Source organism: Cupressus sempervirens, chromosome 10 (genome assembly GCF_028749045.1).
Source record: "Cupressus sempervirens isolate cs-2001-9-10 chromosome 10, ASM2874904v1, whole genome shotgun sequence".
Classification (NCBI taxonomy): domain Eukaryota; kingdom Viridiplantae; phylum Streptophyta; class Pinopsida; order Cupressales; family Cupressaceae; genus Cupressus; species Cupressus sempervirens.
The window spans coordinates 16,580,798-16,601,664 of NC_143127.1; the positions used below are offsets into that span (position 1 = coordinate 16,580,798).

The 20,867-nt window shown below is 36.8% G+C and overlaps 1 protein-coding gene across 7 annotated transcripts in view; it reads right to left on the minus strand.

Moving 5' to 3' along the window:
* Positions 1 to 20,867, minus strand: part of LOC149532341 (nicotinate phosphoribosyltransferase 1-like) — a 199,517-nt gene that overhangs the window by 97,648 nt on the left and 81,002 nt on the right. For all 7 annotated transcript variants that reach the window (XM_089807210.1, XM_089807211.1, XM_089807215.1 and 4 more), the window contains 2 exons: positions 15,138 to 15,213; positions 13,293 to 13,406 (listed from right to left, as the gene is read on the minus strand). In XM_089807210.1, the coding sequence (XP_089663336.1) occupies positions 13,293 to 13,406; positions 15,138 to 15,213 (190 nt within the window). The remainder of the gene's footprint in view (positions 1 to 13,292; positions 13,407 to 15,137; positions 15,214 to 20,867) is intronic.

Here is a 20,867-nt window from a genome sequence, read left to right on the forward strand (position 1 = left end):
AGATATTATAAAATGATGAAGAACAATTAAAGGATTTATATTGGGGATGATTACAAAGACGATAGTAAAGGGAAGACAGTCCAACCTCGGGTTCTAATTCCTCGATTGCCACTATAACAAATTTTCTCGTGTTAAATGTTGGGCTAGCAAGCGAAGTACGAGGTGTTCTGTGAAGTTATTGAATAAGACAAAAACAATCTCAGCACCATTAAAGAACAAATATTGAGATTATAATTTATTGGGCTTGAGCCAATAGAGCAGGAGCCTTCTATTGGACTAAACTGATGGTAGATAAAAGTTTAATCATTTTTGAAAAAGCATAAACTTTGAGTTAAGTCATGTTATGTGTCATGGTTGAATTTGTTAAGGTGGTAGTTGAAGATTAGTTGAAACCAGTTCCAAATTACCGAAGAACAATCCTCAAAATGGTTGCTGCCTCCATTGCTATGCTTTTGCTTCACTACTTCCGCTCTTGAGATCTATGGGGGCCTCTCTGATTTGGAAGCATGGTGGTGCAAACTTAAATTAAAATAGGCCAAAAAGAGGGAAAGGAGAAGTGGGTGAAGAAGATATGCATGGTGGCACATGTCGATCACGGAAAGAGGATATTGGCAGATCATCTAATAGCCAAAGAAGCGAGAATATTGGTCTCAAAGAGGTAGGCGGGAAGGGTTTGCTTTCTCGATTATATTGGTAACGAACACACAATCGCCACGAAGAGCTCCTCTATCGCTCTATGCGATGGAGGTCACACTGTTAATCTCATTGACTCATCCGGTCACGTCGATTTCTGCAAAGAAGTTTCCACAATTGCTCACCTTAGCGATGGTGCCCTTGTAGTCCTACAATTAGTGATTTCTCAGACCATGGTCCACCGAATAAGACTAGGAAAAGGTTTCTTGCTTCATGCGAACTTTCAATTTTCTGTGTATGGCTTTTTGTCTGAACTTTCTTTCTATAAGCACCACTTGTCACACCGCATTTACTGCAGTAGTTTTTTAGGCTAGGATATAATGGCTTTGGCCAAGAATGAACCAATTATTTTTGGTGTTCATGCTACTACTTCGGTCTGCCATGGCGCCGCCACAGAACAAACGCCCACGCAAGTTTGTCCCGAAGGTTTTTCACGAGGTAATCCTGACATTATCCTTCCTTTGCAAGAATTTGATGCTGTATGTGATTGGTTAGAACAACACACCTCGATAGGTTATTTTGTGGGTAGGACTCCTCCTAAAGCTATGCTCCGACAATGGGTTAACAAGAGCTGGACTCCTCATGGAGTCTACCTTGACGCTATGCAAAACCTTACCAAAGGTTTTTTTTATTTCACTTCGCTAACCCGTCGCAAGCAAACGCGGTCATTAACAACAGACCTTGGTCTGTGCGTTCTTCTCTGCTTGTTTTTCAAAAATGGTCACAGTCTCGGATGATAAAAAGCTTAGGGTTCCTATGTGGGTCGAGTTCCCAGGTCTACCCCTGCCATGCTGGCCTTTCAGTGAGTCCATTACCAAAGCCCTTGGCAAAGTTGTCACCAAGGAGCCTAAGAATTTTTTTAATGCTCACCCGCGGTAACGCGTTTGCATCGAGGTGGATCTTTCCAAGGATCTTAAGGATTCTGTGAAAATTCAGATTGGGGCTCAAACCTTCTCCCAGAAGGTGCTTTACTTGAACCTCCCCAACACCTGTTATAGGTGCCAGTCCACAGAACACAAGATCAAGGACTGCCCTTTGGCTATGCCTAAGGTCAAGCCCACGCCTAAAGAAGCGCCTGTCAAATAGGCCGAAGGGAAAAAAGAAGAATGGGTTACTGTTGGGCATAAGGACAAGGCTCCCTCGAATCCCTTGCCCCCCAAGCAATCCTATGCTACGGCCACCGCGGTTCCTCCTATCCCCACAGGAGCGTCAATTCCAGCCAACGTAGGGACGCAAGCAGTGGACAAAGGAACTACTTTGGAGGTTTCGCAGGTTTCAAACCCTACTGGCACGCAGGGGATAAAGGCAGCCGCCAGGGCTTCTGCCTTGGCTGGGGTGCGTGCTCCTCTTGCTGCTTCTTCCATAGCACCACCAGTGACACGGCATTCTCACAGTCCTCCTAGACGTGCGAAGATACCAAAGGTGAAACAACTGGCTGTAAGTCCAGAGGGTTTTCCCTTTGACTTCAACCATGTTTCTACCTTGTTGCAGAATAGCTACTCCTCTCTTGAGGATGAAGATGATATGGAAGAGTTCTCATGAACTTCCTTTCATGGAATGTTTGAGGTCTCACAGACCTCCCTAGAAAGTACACTGTCCAGAATGTCCATCATAAACCTGATAATTTAGATTTTCTCTATCTGCAAGAAGTTAAAATTTTTGGTTTCATGCTTTCTTTGACGTGTCGCGTCATTTGGCAGAATGGCATTATGTTTTCTTCTCAGCACGAAGCTGGTCGAGGTGGTGTAGTTACTCTCCTATCACCTCGCCTTCATTCTGCTATTATTTTGCACGGTTCTGACCCCACGCATAGAATTATTTGGCTTTTGCTTTCCATTAACAATCATTCTTTTGGAGTCATTAATGTTTATGCTTCCAATGATGCTGTGGAAAGATCCCAGATGTGGGCCTGGTTGGCTGACAATTTGCCTCCAACTACCTGAGTCATGTGTGGGGACTTTAATATGGTTGAAGTGGCCTCTAACAAAGACGGCATTCTACCTTTTTGCTGGACAGCTGGGGAAAGATAAGCCTGGTACTACATGCACAATAAATTGGCCCTTTTTGATCCCAATACCAACCGCCGCCAGGATAGTGGGGTTTGGCACACTTGGTCCAACTTTCAAGCTAGCTCTGACCGCATTTTAAAATGCCTTGATCATGCTATGATCACTACACAATCTTTTTTCTCTTTCTCTGAGGATCGAGATCTACCTGTCATTCCCCTGCTAGATGTGACGTTATCTGACCACTATCCCATTTATTTTGTCATTTCTTGGCAAACAACTATCTCGAATGTGGCCAAGTCTCAATTCTTCCTCAACACATCTGTGTTGATGCATGCTTCCACCATCTCGCACATCCTACGTGTCTAGAATTTGGAGCCACATCCACATTCTCAAAGGGGTTGGATTCAATGGTGGAATGATGTCATTACCAAAACTGCTCAGTTCCTACACATCTATGGGCATCAATTGACAATGTTCAAAAAACGGTCATATGAAGCCAACACGCTTGCCCTTAAAAAAGCCTTTGAGGCTCTCACCCTCAATCCCTTTGATGTGGATTTACAAATTCAGCTTGCCAAGCTTTGCCATGACAACAAATTGCTGATAACTATGCTGCCCACGGAGCCCAAATCAAAGCCCGTCTCCACTGGTTGGAGGTTGGCGACAAAGCCTCAAAGGAGTTATTTCAAGCTCGTCGAGCCCATACCAATGTTGGGATTAAAAAGATCAAAAAAGGAAATACTGTTCTGTCTAGTCTCCCTGCCATCTTGCAAGCATTTGTTCTTCACTATGAGAACGTGTCTGCTTCGCAGGGAAATTCGGTTGCTTAGGAGGAAGCTCTCAGAAAGTGTATTTTTGTTACTCCAAACCGCCTAGCAGTTGAGCAACATGCTTTCTGTGGGCAACTTCTTTCCCTTTGAGACCTTAAAGAGGCGATCTATTCCATGGCTGATGACAAGTCCCCTTGGTGTGATGGGTTTCCCTGTGAATTCTACAAACACCTTTGGGAGCATATAGGTCCTGATCTGCACAAAGTTTATCTTGAAGCCTATCATTTTAAAAGCTTAGGAGCCATTATAAACAAAGGAAATATCAAAGTCATACCTAAAGCTGGTGATCCAGAGGACATATGCAATTGGAGACCCATTACCCTTCTAAATATGTCTTATAAGATTATTCTAAGGCACCCTCTCTCAAAATCAGGCACATGTTGTCTTTAATTGTGCGGCCTGAGCAAACCAGCTTCATCAAGTCCAGATATATTCTTCATAACATCATTGTTGTCTGGGAAGGAATGGAATGGGCTCACAAGTCCAATCAGAAGGTTATTTTTTTAAAAAAAGATTTTGCTAAAGCCTATGATCGCATTGAATGGCCCTTCCTCTTGGCTATGCTCCAGGCTATGGGTTTTGGCCCCAATTTCCTTTAGTCCGTGGAGATGCTAATGCTTACATTACCATCAATAATTTGTAATCTGAGGCTTTTGGACTTTTTCATTCAATCAGGCAAGGTTGTCCGTTAGCTCCTACGTTTTATGTCCTTGCTGCTGAAGGTTTTGGCTATTTGCTTGCACATTCTGTGTCCTTAGGACTGGTTCGTGGCATTTCCTTGCCTAAATCATCGTCCCAGTTAATCGATGGACACTTTGTTGATGATTCCTTTCTTACTCTTTTAGAGGACAAAGAAAACATCAATAATGCTTTAAGTTGCCTAGACACCTTTTGTCAAGCCTCTAGTTCTACCATTCAATGGCATAAAATGCTCTGCTTCTGTCAGTCATTTTTGCCAGCTCCACCTTGGCTTAGCCAGTTTGAGTGGAAATGAGTCACACACGAGGAAATCTTCCACTTTCTTGGCATTCCTTTTGCATTCCAAGCTTCGCCTGTGGAACTTTGGAATGCTATGCTGGCCAAGATTAGCAAGAAGCTTGACTACTGGATCACAAAGCCGCTCTCGCTTGCTGGGAAATTCCAGATTTGCTCAAAGATTCTAGCGGCCACTCATGTGTATTACTCCTCCTATTGGGCTCCCTCCAAAGCTTCATATCTAAAGCTGGAAAGATTGCTCAGGGATTTTCTCTAGGCCTCTGGTTCTGATCATCATGGCTTTCACAGAGTTGCCTGGGATTTTTGTTGTCTCCCAAAAGAGTCTGGCAATCTTGGCCTGCTTTCCACTCAGAAACAAGGCCTTTCTCTCTGTGCAAAATGGATTATTCGGGCTACTTCTGGAGATGAAGCTTGGAAGATTCTAGTTCGGCACTGCATTTCTTCTGGCTTTCCTGTCAACGGGCCTGCATGGAAGGGGATTGGCTTCCAAACCCTTCTCATCATGCATGAGCCAGTGGCCATACAGGGCTCCTTTGTCATCAAGAGCATATGGAAAGCCTGGGAGGCTATTAAACCCTGGCTTCGATGGGCTGGAGATGAATTCCACAATGGCCTCTCCTTGAATCAACAGAGCATTTGGTGGTCTCCCCTATTCGCCATTCAGGGTACTCCCCTTGCCAAGACTCAAGGTGCCAAATGCTCTACGTTTTTTTAAACGTGGCATCAAAACTCCTAAGGACCTCTTTTCAAGGGTCACCACGAGTTTCAAGACCTGGGAAGATATGCAAGTACAATACCACCTTATCCGTTCAGATTGTTAGACTTTTGACCTTTTGCTTTCTTCCATCCCTGTTCACTTAGTTCATAAAGTGGGGATTCAGTCTGTTCGACCTTGGTGGCTTGATTGGAAGTGGTATCTTGCCACTCCATTTTCTAATTACAGGCCAAATTTGGGATAGACATGGCTTTTGCCTTATCTTCTGATGGTGGACATGCTCAACCAGAGATAGCATTTGCAATCTTCTCTTTCTCAACGGAGAAAACGCTTTGATACCATTTGGAATGCTATAACTGAACCCAAGATTGCGCATTTTGCTTGGTGCCTGACCTTCCAAGGTCTTCCCTTGGGGCCTCGGCTCAAACACATTGGAGTTCCTGATCCCAAGTGCCCTTTCTGTGAACAACCAAAGTCTTTCTTGCATATTTTCTGGTTTTGTAAGCATGCTGAAAATTATTGGCACTGGATTCATGATTTTTTTAAGCCATTCAGGCCTAAGTTTTTTTCTTGGCACATGATCTTACTGGGTGACTCTCCCAAAATTCCTCGGAAGTTCGCCCAGATTTGGCATACCTTCAAGATGGAAATTTTGTTTTCTCTGTGGAAAGATAGGAATGTTGTTCTTTTCACACAATTTTTTGGATGTTAACATTGCTATGTACACTAAGACATGCATTTGTAATAATGTAATTATGCAGATTCAAGTGCAAGCTAACAAAGTTGCCCTTAAGGTAGCTCACCTGCAGGAGTTGCTGAACCACTGGGGCAATGCTCCTTGCACTATTGCCAGAGTTCCTCCTGATGCCTCGACAAATACCTTGACGCCTCGTGGCCGCCGTCCTTGCCACCATTCCTCAGGCCGCCACTCGCACACCCTACACTCCTAGGCTTCCCTCCACCACTCTCCCAGTGGTGGTGATGGCGGATGGAGGCGCTGCTCAGCTTCCCCACCCCATGGTGGCTTTGGTTGGTCCCCGGCTCCTCCTCCTGGTACTCATCGGTTGCATTCTAGGAAGTGGCCTCGCTTGGACTTGGCAATCTCTCCTCCATGGCCCGAAATTAAAGATGCGGAGACTACCACTGTTACTGCTGCTGCTGATGGTGGCTGGACTATTCCCAGGCTGCCCCCCAATCTCAAAGATGATTGGGGTTTTCATGACAAAGATGATCCACCACCCTCGGCTGGCATTGCTTTGGCAGCCTGAGGTTGCTTTATATGTTTTTTTTTAATGAATAGTTTCTGTTTCTGGCTGTAGCCGTGTTTTTAGTCCGGCTTCGGCCATGTAAACTCAATCGCGGGGTGATCTTGTATCCCCCGACCCCTTTTTAGTGAATTGTAATCTGAGTATATTTTTTAAATAGAAAAGGACTATTCGTCAAAAAAATAAGACTAGGAAAATATATTGTTATCATTGATAAAACATATAAACAATAAAAGGCAAAGTATTGTTGACAAGACTTTAAAGTCCGTGCATAGAGACTTATAGGGAGACTTAAAGAAAATACAAAGAAAAGTTTGGACACCCTTCAAGGGAGATAAATGATGTGTGGTATAAGGATAAGGAGGAGGTAAGTAAAGGTCTTGAGAACTAGGGACCCACCTCCGATGAAGTAAGTATAAAAGGTGATACTTGGTAGGATTATACTCTATTGAGTATATTCAGGTTTATATATATTTCATGTAAGTTAGTTTTGAAATATCATTGTTATTTTAAATTAGTATGGCTAATTATTTATATGAAATGAATTAGGATTGATATATATAATACAAAAATCATTTCACATCATATAAGGAGATATATAATAATATGATTATATTTAATTGGTTTGATGTTATGTTCAAAATAAGTAATTAGAGAAAAATAATATATTGAGATGAAATAATTTAGTATGGGGATTTATAATTATGAAAAAGAATAATGGGGATCATTCTAAAAGTAGGATAAGAGAGAATGACATTAGCTTATAATTATCTACATTTTACTGAAAAGATCTTATTAGTCTCTCTCTTATATATCTTTCATTTTCAATATGTACTATAAGAGTTATGCGCCTTGATATTTTCCTTCGAGAATGATATTGCAAGAAAATGAAGGATTGATATTAAATTCAGGAGTCTGACACTTTGTCTAAGGTAAGAAGCTCAGAAGATTGATGTTCAAAGGGAGCCTAACATTTCATTAGAGACAACCTTGAAAGAGAGGGAGCAAATAGAGGATATGATTCATCCTTCGGTGATCCAGAGGGAGAAAACCATGTTGAGATGGATTCTCCAATGATCATTAAATTGCCACTATCAAGAGGACCATGATTTATACACTGTGACCATATGGTTTTAATGGGCCTACCCCCTATGTACATCATGAGGAAGTAATAACTTCTAAATGATGTCACTTGTATTTACAGAAGTTACTGTAAGAAAATTTGAGTTGGTGTGAGACGTTAATGAAGTTTTTAAGAATTCATTTCAACCATCTACGAGTCTCTTCTTGATGAATGAAACTCCACGTATGAGTTGTAGATTCATACATGTGGCACAATCATACTCAATCAAGATATTAGTGTGTTGTAGACAAGTTTGAGAAAATGGAAGGACATGTTCGCTTCTACTATTAAGCTAAATGAATGGTTGGACCTTCAATGGACGAAAAGAGCAAGTTGGAACTTAGAAAGAAGTTGTCATCATTGATGCAAAATTGTTCAAAAATATAAAAGTGGGAACTTCACATTGTGGGGGGAAAATGATAAACAATGTCCTATTCTCACTTGAGCCATCTTTAAAGGGAAGATGTTCCATTCATTTGGAGATAAGTATTTGTTGTCTTTGAGTATTATATTTATCTACTCATTGTATTCTCCCTTAAATTTTAGTTCTATATGTATTGTAAAAATTCATTTGCCTTGATCTTTTCCCTTATGGTTGAGGAAATTCTTGCAAGAAAAAAAGGTTAGTACTTTACACATGCTACCAAATATTGTGCAGACAAGAATTCATTAGTCATTTGATGATCAAGATAAAGTGAGGATCTTGAAGTGAATATCTTCATTTATTGAGATTATGAGTATCCTTCTACATTAAGAGGGAGTATGACACTTCTTCGAAGGCAACGCAGGAGCTTAGAAGATTAATACTCAGAGGGAGTCTAGAAATACATGTGTGTAATTGCATGATTTTGATGGGCCTACTCTTGAGTGCATCATGAGGAAGTATTGACTTGTCACTAGAAAATCAAAAGATTGATATAAGATTCAGAGTGAGTTTGATAAGCATCCTTGGGTAAAGAGAGTTTCTAACAAAGTAACTACAGGATCATTGTTCAAAAGGAGAAATTTTGAGATGCAATACTTTGTGGATGATATCTTCTCTATGAGGAGAATTTCTAAGTGACATTCCTTGTAAGTTCTCTCCTCTATAAGAGAAGAGTTTGAGGTGAAAATCCTAGTTCCACCCTCTAGTAGCAGCTATGGTGGTTCATGGTGGATATCATGTAAGTTACTATATGATGATATTATGATATGTAATGAAAGGTGACAATCTTTCATTGACATATATAAACAAAAGGTAGCCATTGTAAGGTGACAATATTATAAATGGTAGACATGTTATCATGACAGACTTCATTAAATTGTTGTCCCAAAGTGCTAGAAATCATGATAACAAACAGACAAAAGGTAATAATTGTAAGGTGGCGATCTTATAAATGGTAGACCTGTTATCATGGTTCTTTAGACCAGATTTTGCTGGACACCATGATAATCAACTTGTTATGGTTCTTTGGACCGGATCTTGCTGAACACCATGACATAGTTACTACTATAGAGCACACTTAAGGTGGTGTTTTAAAGTTATGGAAATTGCTTCAATTGTGTGTTATGAAAGGTGAGAAATTTAGCCTCGTAGTGAAATGTATATCATATTGAAATGATATCTCTTCATGTTCTTGAGAGCATAATGTGTTCCATAAATCCTCCCTAGCTAAGAGGGAGTGTTAAGATTGTAGCTTCTGCCGGATTGATTTTTACATAAGATACATTGTTGATGGTAAATCATTTTTAAATTATATATCTTATATATATATATATATATATATATATATATATATATATATATATATATATATATATATATATATATATATATATATATATATATATATATACATATATATTATATATATTATATAGTAATATAATACATATTATACATATTATATAGTATATATATATTATACATTATATGTTATTATCTAATAATATAATAATATATTACATATATGGTTAACATATTAATATTACATATATGCTTAAGATGAGTTACATATATGGTTTTTTATATTACTATTATATTAATATGTTAACTAGTGATGTTTAACGGTAGAGACATGTCTCTTCAAGAGACATGTCTCCACCTCTCATATTTATAAGCCTTCATTCGCATTTGGAACACAATCAATACAATGGCAAAGTTGTTATTACATTTGCAGCAATCCTAGAAATTAACATGGCATCAGAGCTAGACTGCAAATGTGAAAATGAAATAAGAGGGGATCTCACTATTTGCATAAGACATCTCAATAGATGACTTTATTGAAAGGACAAAAGATGCAGTCTCAAAAAAACAGTCAAAATAAATATTATAAGAAATGAAACTAAAGAGATGGTCGTGCTTGCAGATTAAAGAGAATAGCTCAGTGAGGAAGAGCATATGGGTGGAGAAATGTTAGTAGTAAAGGTTCAATTTTGTTATAGATGGATAGATTGATAATCAACTTCATATGTGAAAAGTGATTTCATGGCTACAGTGAACAATACTCTTGAGCAGTAACATAAATACAAGAAGGCCACCCTTGTGGTAGTATGGATTATAAGCGTGGCTCAAAATTGTTACAAGTCAACAAATAAAAACTGAGATGAACAACATATATATGTCGATAAACATCATCAATAAGTGACTATGTTGAAGATTCCAATAGTACATAATTGATACTAAGATGGTGACTCGTATAATATGGTCAAGTAGAATGGTTTAGAAATACCAAGAACGATATCTCTATGACCAGAACAAATACAAGAGCCCCACAAGTTGGAAATTATAGGCATGACATGGATATTATTAAAAAGTGTCATATATTATAAGTAATGTTTGGCATCAACTAAACTGGGGATACTTGATATGCTACAATCTTAAGTTGACACCAACTAAGCTGGAATGATCATAACAAAACCATGGTTATTTCAAATAATAAACAATATATAATATCAATAATTTGAGCAAAGACTACAAGGAATGATACAATTACCATAATAATCAAGTCAATGACAAATACCAATTTGAGATATTCATGTGTGATGCCTAAAAAAGTTTTAAAATGATTATCACTGCCCAAAGAATGAATTGGTAAACATATTAATTAATCTCTATAGTTTGGACTATTAAAAATTTGTTCTTGTCCAAGGGTTGTAATTTGTAAGAGCTAATAATAAATGGACATGAGTCATGACTCTTGCAATGTGGCTTGTCATCACCAATATAATGTATCTAAAGATATCATTATCTTTTAGGGGGGACTGAACAAGAGATTATAAGATCATAGTTTGGAAGGACAATATACGTGAGATACTAATATATAGCCTATTTTTTAATCTCTTGCTACAGCCACTTAGATGAAAGGTTGGACCAGAACAAATACAAGAACCCCACAAGTTGGAAATTATAGACATGACATGAATATTATTAAAAAGTGACTTATATTATAAGTAATGGTTGGCATCGACTAAACCGGCGATACTTGATATGATACAATCTTAAGTTGACACCAACTAAGCTGGAACAATCATAACAAAACCATGATTATTTCAAATACTACAAGGAATGATACAATTACCATAATAATCTAATCAATGACCGGAACAAATAGAAGAGCCCCACAAGTTGGAAATTATAGACATGACATGGATATTATTAAAAAGTGACTTATATTATTAGTAATGGTTGGCATCGACTAAACTGGGGATACTTGATATTATACAATCTTAAGTTGACACTGACTAAGCTGGAACGATCATAACAAAACCATGATTATTTCAAATACTAATCAATATATATTATCAATGATTTGAGGAAAGACTACAAGGAATGATACAATTCACCTTTCCAGATAGCCTTTTTTTCAAGCTCTACAACATTCCAAACTCTTCGATCTGGGTTCTTTCCTCAAACTGTCCAACCCAATGCTCACCTATAGACCCGATAGACCTAGTAAGGGCACTTTTACAAAGCAAGTCCCTGATCTATACTTCTTCTTGACTCCAAATCACCACAAGAAGTTCTGCATACCTTCAAAAGCATACAGTCCACCATTGGTTTTTTCTCAACATCTCACAACCATCTACCGTACTCAAATCTGCAGTCATCTGTGGCTAGTCACATAGGGATGCCTAGCCTAGATTGCTTTTTTCACCATGAAATCCTTGTGCACTTGGTCCAAAACCTCCAGAACCTTTATTAGTAAATGGAAACCCTTCTTTTCATCAAAGATGAGAATTTTCTAATGGTGGAATGAAGAGATATACCACATTTTGTGTCAAACCCCTAGTTGATCAGGTTTTTAGAACTGTTATCAGTAAAATGAGTGGATCTCTATCCTCAGTGTTCCAAATCACATAAGACCAAAACCAAAACAATGCTAATTCATTTCCCTAACATACACAATTGGTTTCAGAACTCTACCAATCAGTATTCGATCGCACAATGTTCTGAGTGTAGGAAAAAGCAAAAATTGCACAGGACCAAAAGCACATTTCATCCAAATCTTCACCAGATGATCCTCTTACATCGCCATTCGACCATATATGTGAAATAAACCTTTCTCAACCAGTTCCAACCAGGCCAACTGATTTTTGAATTAGTTGGCCGTTGGAATTCAAAGTTGCACAAAATGTTGTCAAAGTTGCTATGCAGTTTTTTTACAACACTGACAATTTTTACATCTTTTTGCATGTCACATACAGACTACCAAGACACCTTGAAACCATTACAAAAGGACCCTTATGATCCACAAACACAAGAAATCTCCATTTACACACTTTTTACATGATAGGGTGATGTGTGATCAGAATTAACCACCTATGTTTTGATAGGTTACATGCCAAGTATTGAACCTTTGGTCTTATTATAAGCATAAATGACCTTATGAGGCCTTATTACAAGATTTGAAGTACATGAAAGAATCAAAAAGAAACAATCAACATTGACCCCTTGTAGGATCATGAATTTATGGTGCTCCTACACCAAAAGACGTTAAATATTGAGGACAAAAATATGGATGACCACAAGGAGGTTTGACAATAAGTATGGCTCACAATTTAGAAATGAAAAAAATTTGGTTTGAAATTTGAAACAATACAAAAAAAATTGTATGGCCACAACAATTCTTATGACTTGAGTTGACCACCTTTGAAGTACCTTATGACCATTAGTTGATTACTAGAGAATTAGTTATATAGCTTATTATTTTTCAACCCAAATCTCATGGAGCCTAAATTATATATGACATTTGCAGTGGTTTTACTACCAATGCTCAGCCTTGATGAGCACAACTATAAATTAATATGAAGCGTTGTTGTTTTCTGCCATTTCTCTTGATTATTTAATTATGTCAAAATTAAGTTCTAGTATATTTTCCAAAACATTTCTGATGGAATTTGACCTAGAGAACAGGCTCATGACTATGTTAAGCACTACAAGATCAATTCATGAGTGGTGGATCCATAAGTTAATTATTAGTTTATTAATGCTATACCAATATATAATGCTTGCATGTAGCTAGATGACATGACCAACATCTTGAATATAAAGTGAAAAAAACTTGCACTTAATATTAACAAAAAAGAATGGAAAGATCTTCAAATATATTATCTACGTTGTTTCAAATTTCAAAAACAAATCATATAACAAGAAAAATGTCAGCAAGGTTTGATTGTTACTTTCATTGTTACTTTTAATTTGCTTAGCCAGTGTTGTGTTAAGCTCACAAAATCCTCACAAATGCTTGTTCCATCATATCTAGGGAGCGCCCTGTCAATGATTTCATCAAGTCCCTGCAGTACCCCAGTAGTTTACCAAGTTAAACATAGTTTATCAATGTCTATCCTTAAAAAAGTTGGCTAAGAACTTTTAATAAAAAGAATAAAACATTTGATACATTAGCTTGTTGAAGACAGAGAAATGTGGAAATAAACATATATAAAGTTAAAAAACAATGCAAATCCTCATATTCCACAGGATTCTCTCTGTAAAGGAGTGGGAAGAAAGCCATAAGTTTTCAACAAATGAATACACTAGATAAAGACACAAAGAGCGCCTTCCATTATCAGAGTTCATCATAAACATATGTTTATAAACAGAAAAACTCAAATAAAGTTTTCACAGAATATGGTGAAAAATATTATTGGAATAATAACATCAATAGCACAGCATACACAAAATCTACTAAGCATGCCTAAAAGAGGAAGACAGTCATATTTATTATCATAATTGATCCATGCCAAACTCAAACCAATAAAGTTCATTTAAGACTAAAGAGAAAAAAAAGTTAAGCACAACAGCTTCTGATGAGATTTGAAATAAAAATTGAAATATACTCAAATATCACATTTGTTTGCAAAAATGTACAAAATTTTATAGAATGCAAAAATGTACAAACTACCTGTTTTGCCTATTGTTCAGTTTGGTTGAATTATTTGGTATGTGTGCCCCTTTGCAAACAAATGTGATATTTGAGTATATTTCAATTTTTATTTCAAATCTCATCAGAAGCTGTTGTGCTTAACTTTTTTTTCTCTTTAGTCTTAAATGAACTTTATTGGTTTGAGTTTGGCATGGATCAATTATGATAATAAATATGACTGTCTTCCTCTTTTAGGCATGCTTAGTAGATTTTGTGTATGCTGTGCTATTGATGTTATTATTCCAATAATATTTTTCACCATATTCTGTGAAAACTTTATTTGAGTTTTTCTGTTTATAAACATATGTTTATGATGAACTCTGATAATGGAAGGCGCTCTTTGTGTCTTTATCTAGTGTATTCATTTGTTGAAAACTTATGGCTTTCTTCCCACTGAGTTCATCATAAACATATGTTTATAAACAGAAAAACTCAAATAAAGTTTTCACAGAATATGGTGAAAAATATTATTGGAATAATAACATCAATAGCACAGCATACACAAAATCTACTAAGCATGCCTAAAAGAGGAAGACAGTCATATTTATTATCATAATTGATCCATGCCAAACTCAAACCAATAAAGTTCATTTAAGACTAAAGAGAAAAAAAAGTTAAGCACAACAGCTTCTGATGAGATTTGAAATAAAAATTGAAATATACTCAAATATCACATTTGTTTGCAAAGGGGCACACATACCAAATAATTCAACCAAACTGAACAATAGGCAAAACAGGTAGTTTGTACATTTTTGCATTCTATAAAATTTAAGAGTCCTAAAGGAGCCAAAAATCACTTGAATTACAAAATTGTCATTAAGTCTAAAATAACTAGGATGATATTAACTAAAGAAAATCAATATATTTTATAGAAATTTCAGCAAAATGACAGATCAAAATCACAAACGTCGAAATTAATAAATCACAAAAAGAACTATTGTATATGAAAATCACAATAATAGAACTCTCCATGGCATCTTCATTGGAACCAAATATTATTTTTCCAAATACATTACTGTAGAGGTTGTCATATTCAGATCAAATTGTCATCGAATCATGAGATTTTCTGTCAATAAGATATGTCTAAGAAAGAGTTACAAACCATAAAAGAACTGACAAAAGCATGAGAGTGTGTCCCCCGAAGTGGTATGCCAAACCGTCGTCCAGCATCAACATTGCTTCATACACATTATGCAAACATCATCAAAATCAAAATAAAAGACTGAACAAAGGGAAATCAATCAGCATTATTTAAAAAGTCACAGGAAAAAACTTTATCTAATGTAAAATAATGAAGTTAAAAGAAGAAATCGATAAAAAGGAAATACTGTATTCTAGTATCACTCTGTTGAAATATCAAAAATGTAGTACTTGAGATACATGTAGTTGAAACAAATTTCTAAAAGAAGTTTTCATCTTCTAGAATCACTGACAAATAAGTTGTTTTCTTCATTAGTGCACACAAATTTGATATATCAAATGATCATCAGTGATTGTGGATTTATAGTTTTGGTAATTGGCAAGTCCCAGGGTGGGTGGCCCTGGGCGAATTCTAGGGGCCCAGAGTCAGGCTCAAATGATTCCTTGACGAGTCTCATCAGGGCTCACAACTTGCCAACCTGGCTCAGAACTGGCAAGTCCTGATGACAAGACTAAGCCAGTGTCAAGACTCAAAAATACAGCCATAAAATAAATTGACTTTAAGTTGTTTTTCTCCCTTCAATTTGATCTCTGCAACCCTAAAAGTGTGTTCATTTCATTCCATTGGCAAAAAAGGAAGAGAAGAGTGAGTTGCAAGCAAAACCAAGAGTGCATAGAAGGGTAACCAACAAGGAAAAAGAGCATAATATCGGCAACAAATCACATTGGGGCAGCTTAATACTTGCATTTGGTACATCAAAAACTCCATACCAGCAATTGCAAAAAGTTTGCATCTAATTTCATGTTTTTTGTAAGAGGTAAGATTGAATCTTTTTTGGTTTTTCTGGTTTTTTTATGTATTTTCTAAACTAAAAACTCCGTTTTTTTTTTATTAAAATATTTCAATTTTTTTTCCTTTCAAATTCAAATTTCAAACAACAAATGCTACATTTTTTAAATTTTATTAAAAGAATCAGCAAATCCTACACTTTTTAAAGAATCAGCAACTTGGGACATGCTCTACCTTTTTTGCAATAGTTTATACCTTTATAAATGGCAATGCATATATGCGATTTTTTTGGCAATATTCTCTTATTGCAGCAGCCTTGAGCTTTTGAAAATCATATTTTTTCATACTGTCTGCTCCTAGACCTAAGGCTAAGATCATGAAAAATGGTCAAAGGATGAAGCTGGTTAACATTTTGAAGATTTTCCTGGGAGAAGAAAAGATCAAGTTCAATGTGAATATTGCAAAACAATTATTCATGTTGGCATCAATAGACTGAAATACCATATTACCAGAATGCATGACCATGATGCTAATCCATGTGATAGAGCACCTCCCAAGGTTGTCCAAGGATGCCAAGTGCAGTTACAGATTTTTGAAGCACAAAGGAAATGAAGAAGAGGCAAAGGGAGGGCTTTGGAAGTATTGGATTCCATTCAGCCGCAGGTTGTGTTGTAGAGGCTTCTTCTATGCCTCCATACTGGCCTATTGATTCTGCTTCTACCTCTAGTTTTGCTAGTGGCACTATTAAAATTGGTCTTGGAGTTCAAAAATCTAGGTGGGGTTCATATTTTGAGCTACGCTATATTTCTAGTTCACAACCATCAGTTGAGAGCATGCCTTGGAACGAGGTACATGATGTAGCTAGAAAAGGAATTTGCAAGTTTTGGATATTTTACAACATTCCATTTTCTACAGCCAAGTAATTCTTTTTTATTGGATTGATTTAAATTTAAAATTTATAGTTTGCTTTGTCTAATGAATTTTTATTACATATACATACATTATTTAATCTATTTGTGATAGTGTATCAACTGGCAAGGTATGGTAGATGTCGTAACCATTTGTGAGGTGGGGCCAAAGCCCCCTAATAATTCTAAGTCAAGTGGCCCAGTTTTGTTAAAAACGGTATGGAGCACTGCCATATGATGTACTGGAATGAATATCAATGAAATGAGCAGTAAGGTTTCCTGAAACATTGTGTTATCTTATTTATGTGTTATGCTTTCATTACTTTCATAGCATGCACTAAACTAGTTTACCCATGATGACAAACATTTGGCATCATTGTCGATCAAATTTGGGGAGCAACGAAAGGATTGGAATACAACGGATAGATGGGAATACTTGTTTATGAAAATATCACAACCAATGAAGTAGTGACAAATCTTTTTTAAGGCAAACAAACTCTAAACAGAGAACTACATTTTGTTTTGGGCGGCTATTGAAACATTTGTACGACAGGAGGTACGCGCAGAAGTTGTGAAGACACTATATGGGACATGATGAACGAAAATCCCATGGCAAACAGATTGTACGTCCAAGGGAAATGAGCAAAATATGAAGCTTGTGTCTCTCAAATGAACCAAGAAAGTGACCCTTGCAAGGTGCACTAGAAGATGGAAGATTCAATGGAATAGAAGCAAGAATGCTAGTATCCAAAAAGCTTCAAATGGCAATGCAAATGAAAGTAAACTAGTGAAATGCAAGAGCTAAGCTATGATGCAAATGCAAGAACAAGGAAAGTATAACTAATCTAACAAGATGAGATTACTATCCCCTAATTAGTCTATGTGAGCTAAGCTACCAATGCAATAAAGGAAAGGTTAATCTAAGATGCAAGTATTCTAAATGGAAATGCAAAGAAAGTGCTCAAGTGAAAATGCAGCAGCATAACAATACCATGAAAGTCTAAGATGAAGAGAATGAGGAGAGAGCCTCCTTTTAAAGAACAATGGATGGTTAGAGATTAAGAGGCAAAATCTACGGTAGAGAATGATTGTCATTTTGACTTTGGTCCACAAGATTCTCAAGAGGAAAAATCAATGGATATGTTTTAGAGGCAAAAGATGTCTGGAGGAGATTAACAGGGAAAAGAGATTCCACTCATCTTGGAAAGTGTGCATTCACTATGTAGACAAAGTATTTTTCTTTTATTTTTAAATTAGGAAATTTCTTTTTCATGTGCACACATAGGATAAAAGGGATTTATTTAATTAAAACGGAACAAGTTTTTCTAAATAAATAAAGACTTAGGATAAGGTGGTCAAACCATTAGATAATATTGAATAAATAATAAAATGGTGATTTGATCAAAGATAAGCGATTGGATAAATATGCAAAATTGATTAAGCATAAGATGTAGTTTAGCATAGAGATTAAAAATGCTGAAAAGGGGGCTTATAGTTTACTAGACATTTTTGGTTGATTACACTTATCTCCACAATACAATTGGGTTTCACACCCATGGGGGATAAATAGACTCTAGAGGGAGGTTTGGTTTAGTAGATGCTTCCAGATATTCTCACTTCCTTATTATGGATGGATGTGAGTTTCATTTATACAGGGATATAGGTGGTTGCAAGGTTAGCGGTGCAGGTTGGATGGGTCCCATTGGGTTGCTTCACCATTTACAACATGGTCATATTGTGATCAGATTAGCATAGGTTTGAGGTTGTTCTTCTTGGAAGGCATCTATTCAGGAATTGGAAGCCAGATATATTTGATTGGACACTCTTTAGTATGCCATGGGGACCTACACGTACATCGAGGTTCTAGTCGGGGTCCACTAGGGTTTATTGCAGTGTGTAGATGGTGTGGATTACTTGTAGCTTCACTTTCAATTTTCATGTACATAATTTGTTTTAGATGCAGAATTTTAGTAAGCAGAGTTTGGATAATTGGGTTCTTCATATTTGTGCAATTGTTATTATGTTGGTGTTGCAGTTTTGTTTTAGTGTGGGAAATTTCTTAGGCTTCCTTTGGATTTCCAATTCAGTGGAGTTTCTTTGCAGTCGTAATTGCTTGGGGAGAAGCAATCTTACGAAGGGTGGACTATAATATTCCCACTTTTCAGGAGCATCATAGTTCGTGGGATTAATCTATTATTTAACCCTCGTAGACAAATTAGATGGATTAAGGATTCTTTTTGGCAATAACAAAGGCTATTTTCCCATGACAGAGGTCAGGGATGTTCAGGTTTGCTCTTCATTTGGATCAGTTTGGTATGCTTGCTACTTATGGCAAGTCATTTATCTAGTATTTCTCCATTTGGTAGGGCATCTTGATCGGCCTCAACTGCAGTGATCACCCTTACCATCTTTATTGATCAAGTATTCATGGATTTACTAATTATAGCAAGTCGGGGGTTGATAAAGATGGACCCTTACTTTTTTTAGCAAGGCAGTTAGATGCACAGTGGATACAATAGCTAAATCTCAATTTCAGTTGGAATTGAAAATAGTGATTAATGATAGAATTATACCATTGTGATTAGTTTAAAAGTTATACTTTAAAAGTAATTAAATATGAGGTGCATATCATTGATAAACTAAATGGACTTCATTTAAAAGGAAGTTTTAAATGTTTTAAAAGTATACTTTATAATAAGTGATAAAGTGGTATTTAAAAGCAAGATACACCTGTTTAATAAGTATAATTTATAATTTAATGTGTGCATCAAAAAGAAGGGAATATAACTAAATGTTATGTATAAAATGCAACAAAAGCAAATACACTTGTAAGTTATGAGGAGTGTATTCATGAACCTCATGATCGACTTATTACTTAGGAATTAGAAAAGCCAAAGGCAAAAGTTAATGGATTCGTCCTATGCATGGGATAACTTTGTTTTGTGTTGAGAGGAAATAGAAACAAGGATTTCAGAACTTCAGCTTGAAGAATTGTGAATTCTTCCAAGTTTTATCAGCACTTTGAGTTGGTTAAATGCTCAATGAATTGTGCCAATGCTATGGCTTCAACTAGAAGTCATAATTGAATTCAATGGTGAAGGAATTAGCTTCGGGTATAATGAGCAAGTGTAATTGATAGTTTTTAGCGACAAGGTTCAACATGAGACATAATTAATGGCTTTTGTTGTAATTACCAGCAGTTGTGTGAGTGATTGAGGGTCCGATAGTGCTTGGAAAGGATTCCATTTCAGCGTTAGACATTGTCTAGGCTTCCAGCATCCTTGGCGTTGAGTTTCTCATCTTCATTCTAGGTAGCAACATCATTTCAGAATCCCAGCAAGTTGTGTTTCATTTGAAGGACTCGTTTCTAGTTGTGTTAAAGTATCAAGTTCAAATTCAGTTTGTAATTAGCTTAAATAGTTTGCAATTCTAGAAGAGATAAGTTGCACAACAAATGTTTGATGAAATGCCATGCCTATATTGCTCATAATCAGCTTACTAGTGTCAGCCAACTGGATGGTCCCGGCGGTGTTTATGTAGCCGACGGAATGATTGTCGTCAATGTTTTGTATTTTGTAGCCAACGGGTAAATAGTTTGTAGCGGACATAATGTTTGTGGCCGACGGACTCCTCCGAGAAGGTTCGGCGGATAGTATTTATATCTCGTCTGGGATCATTGTAAACCATCTTCTATTATTATTCCTTTGATGAAGCATAATGTAATGTCTGGCATATGCGAATATAATTCTGCTATTTCTGTTCCATTGTTTGTATGCGTTGATTTCTTTAACAGTACGGTAAACATTTGGCGTCGTTGCCTTATGAACCTGGAAGGTGGGAGGAATGAAGATTAATGCCAAATCAGCTTAACAAGGATCGTAATAAGGTCAAGGGAAAAGATGGAATCCGTACTATGCAAGAGAATTTAATTCTAGCACAGCAAGCCGAACGCCGATGGAGATTTCAGAAGATTGCCGACGGAAACCGGAATGCC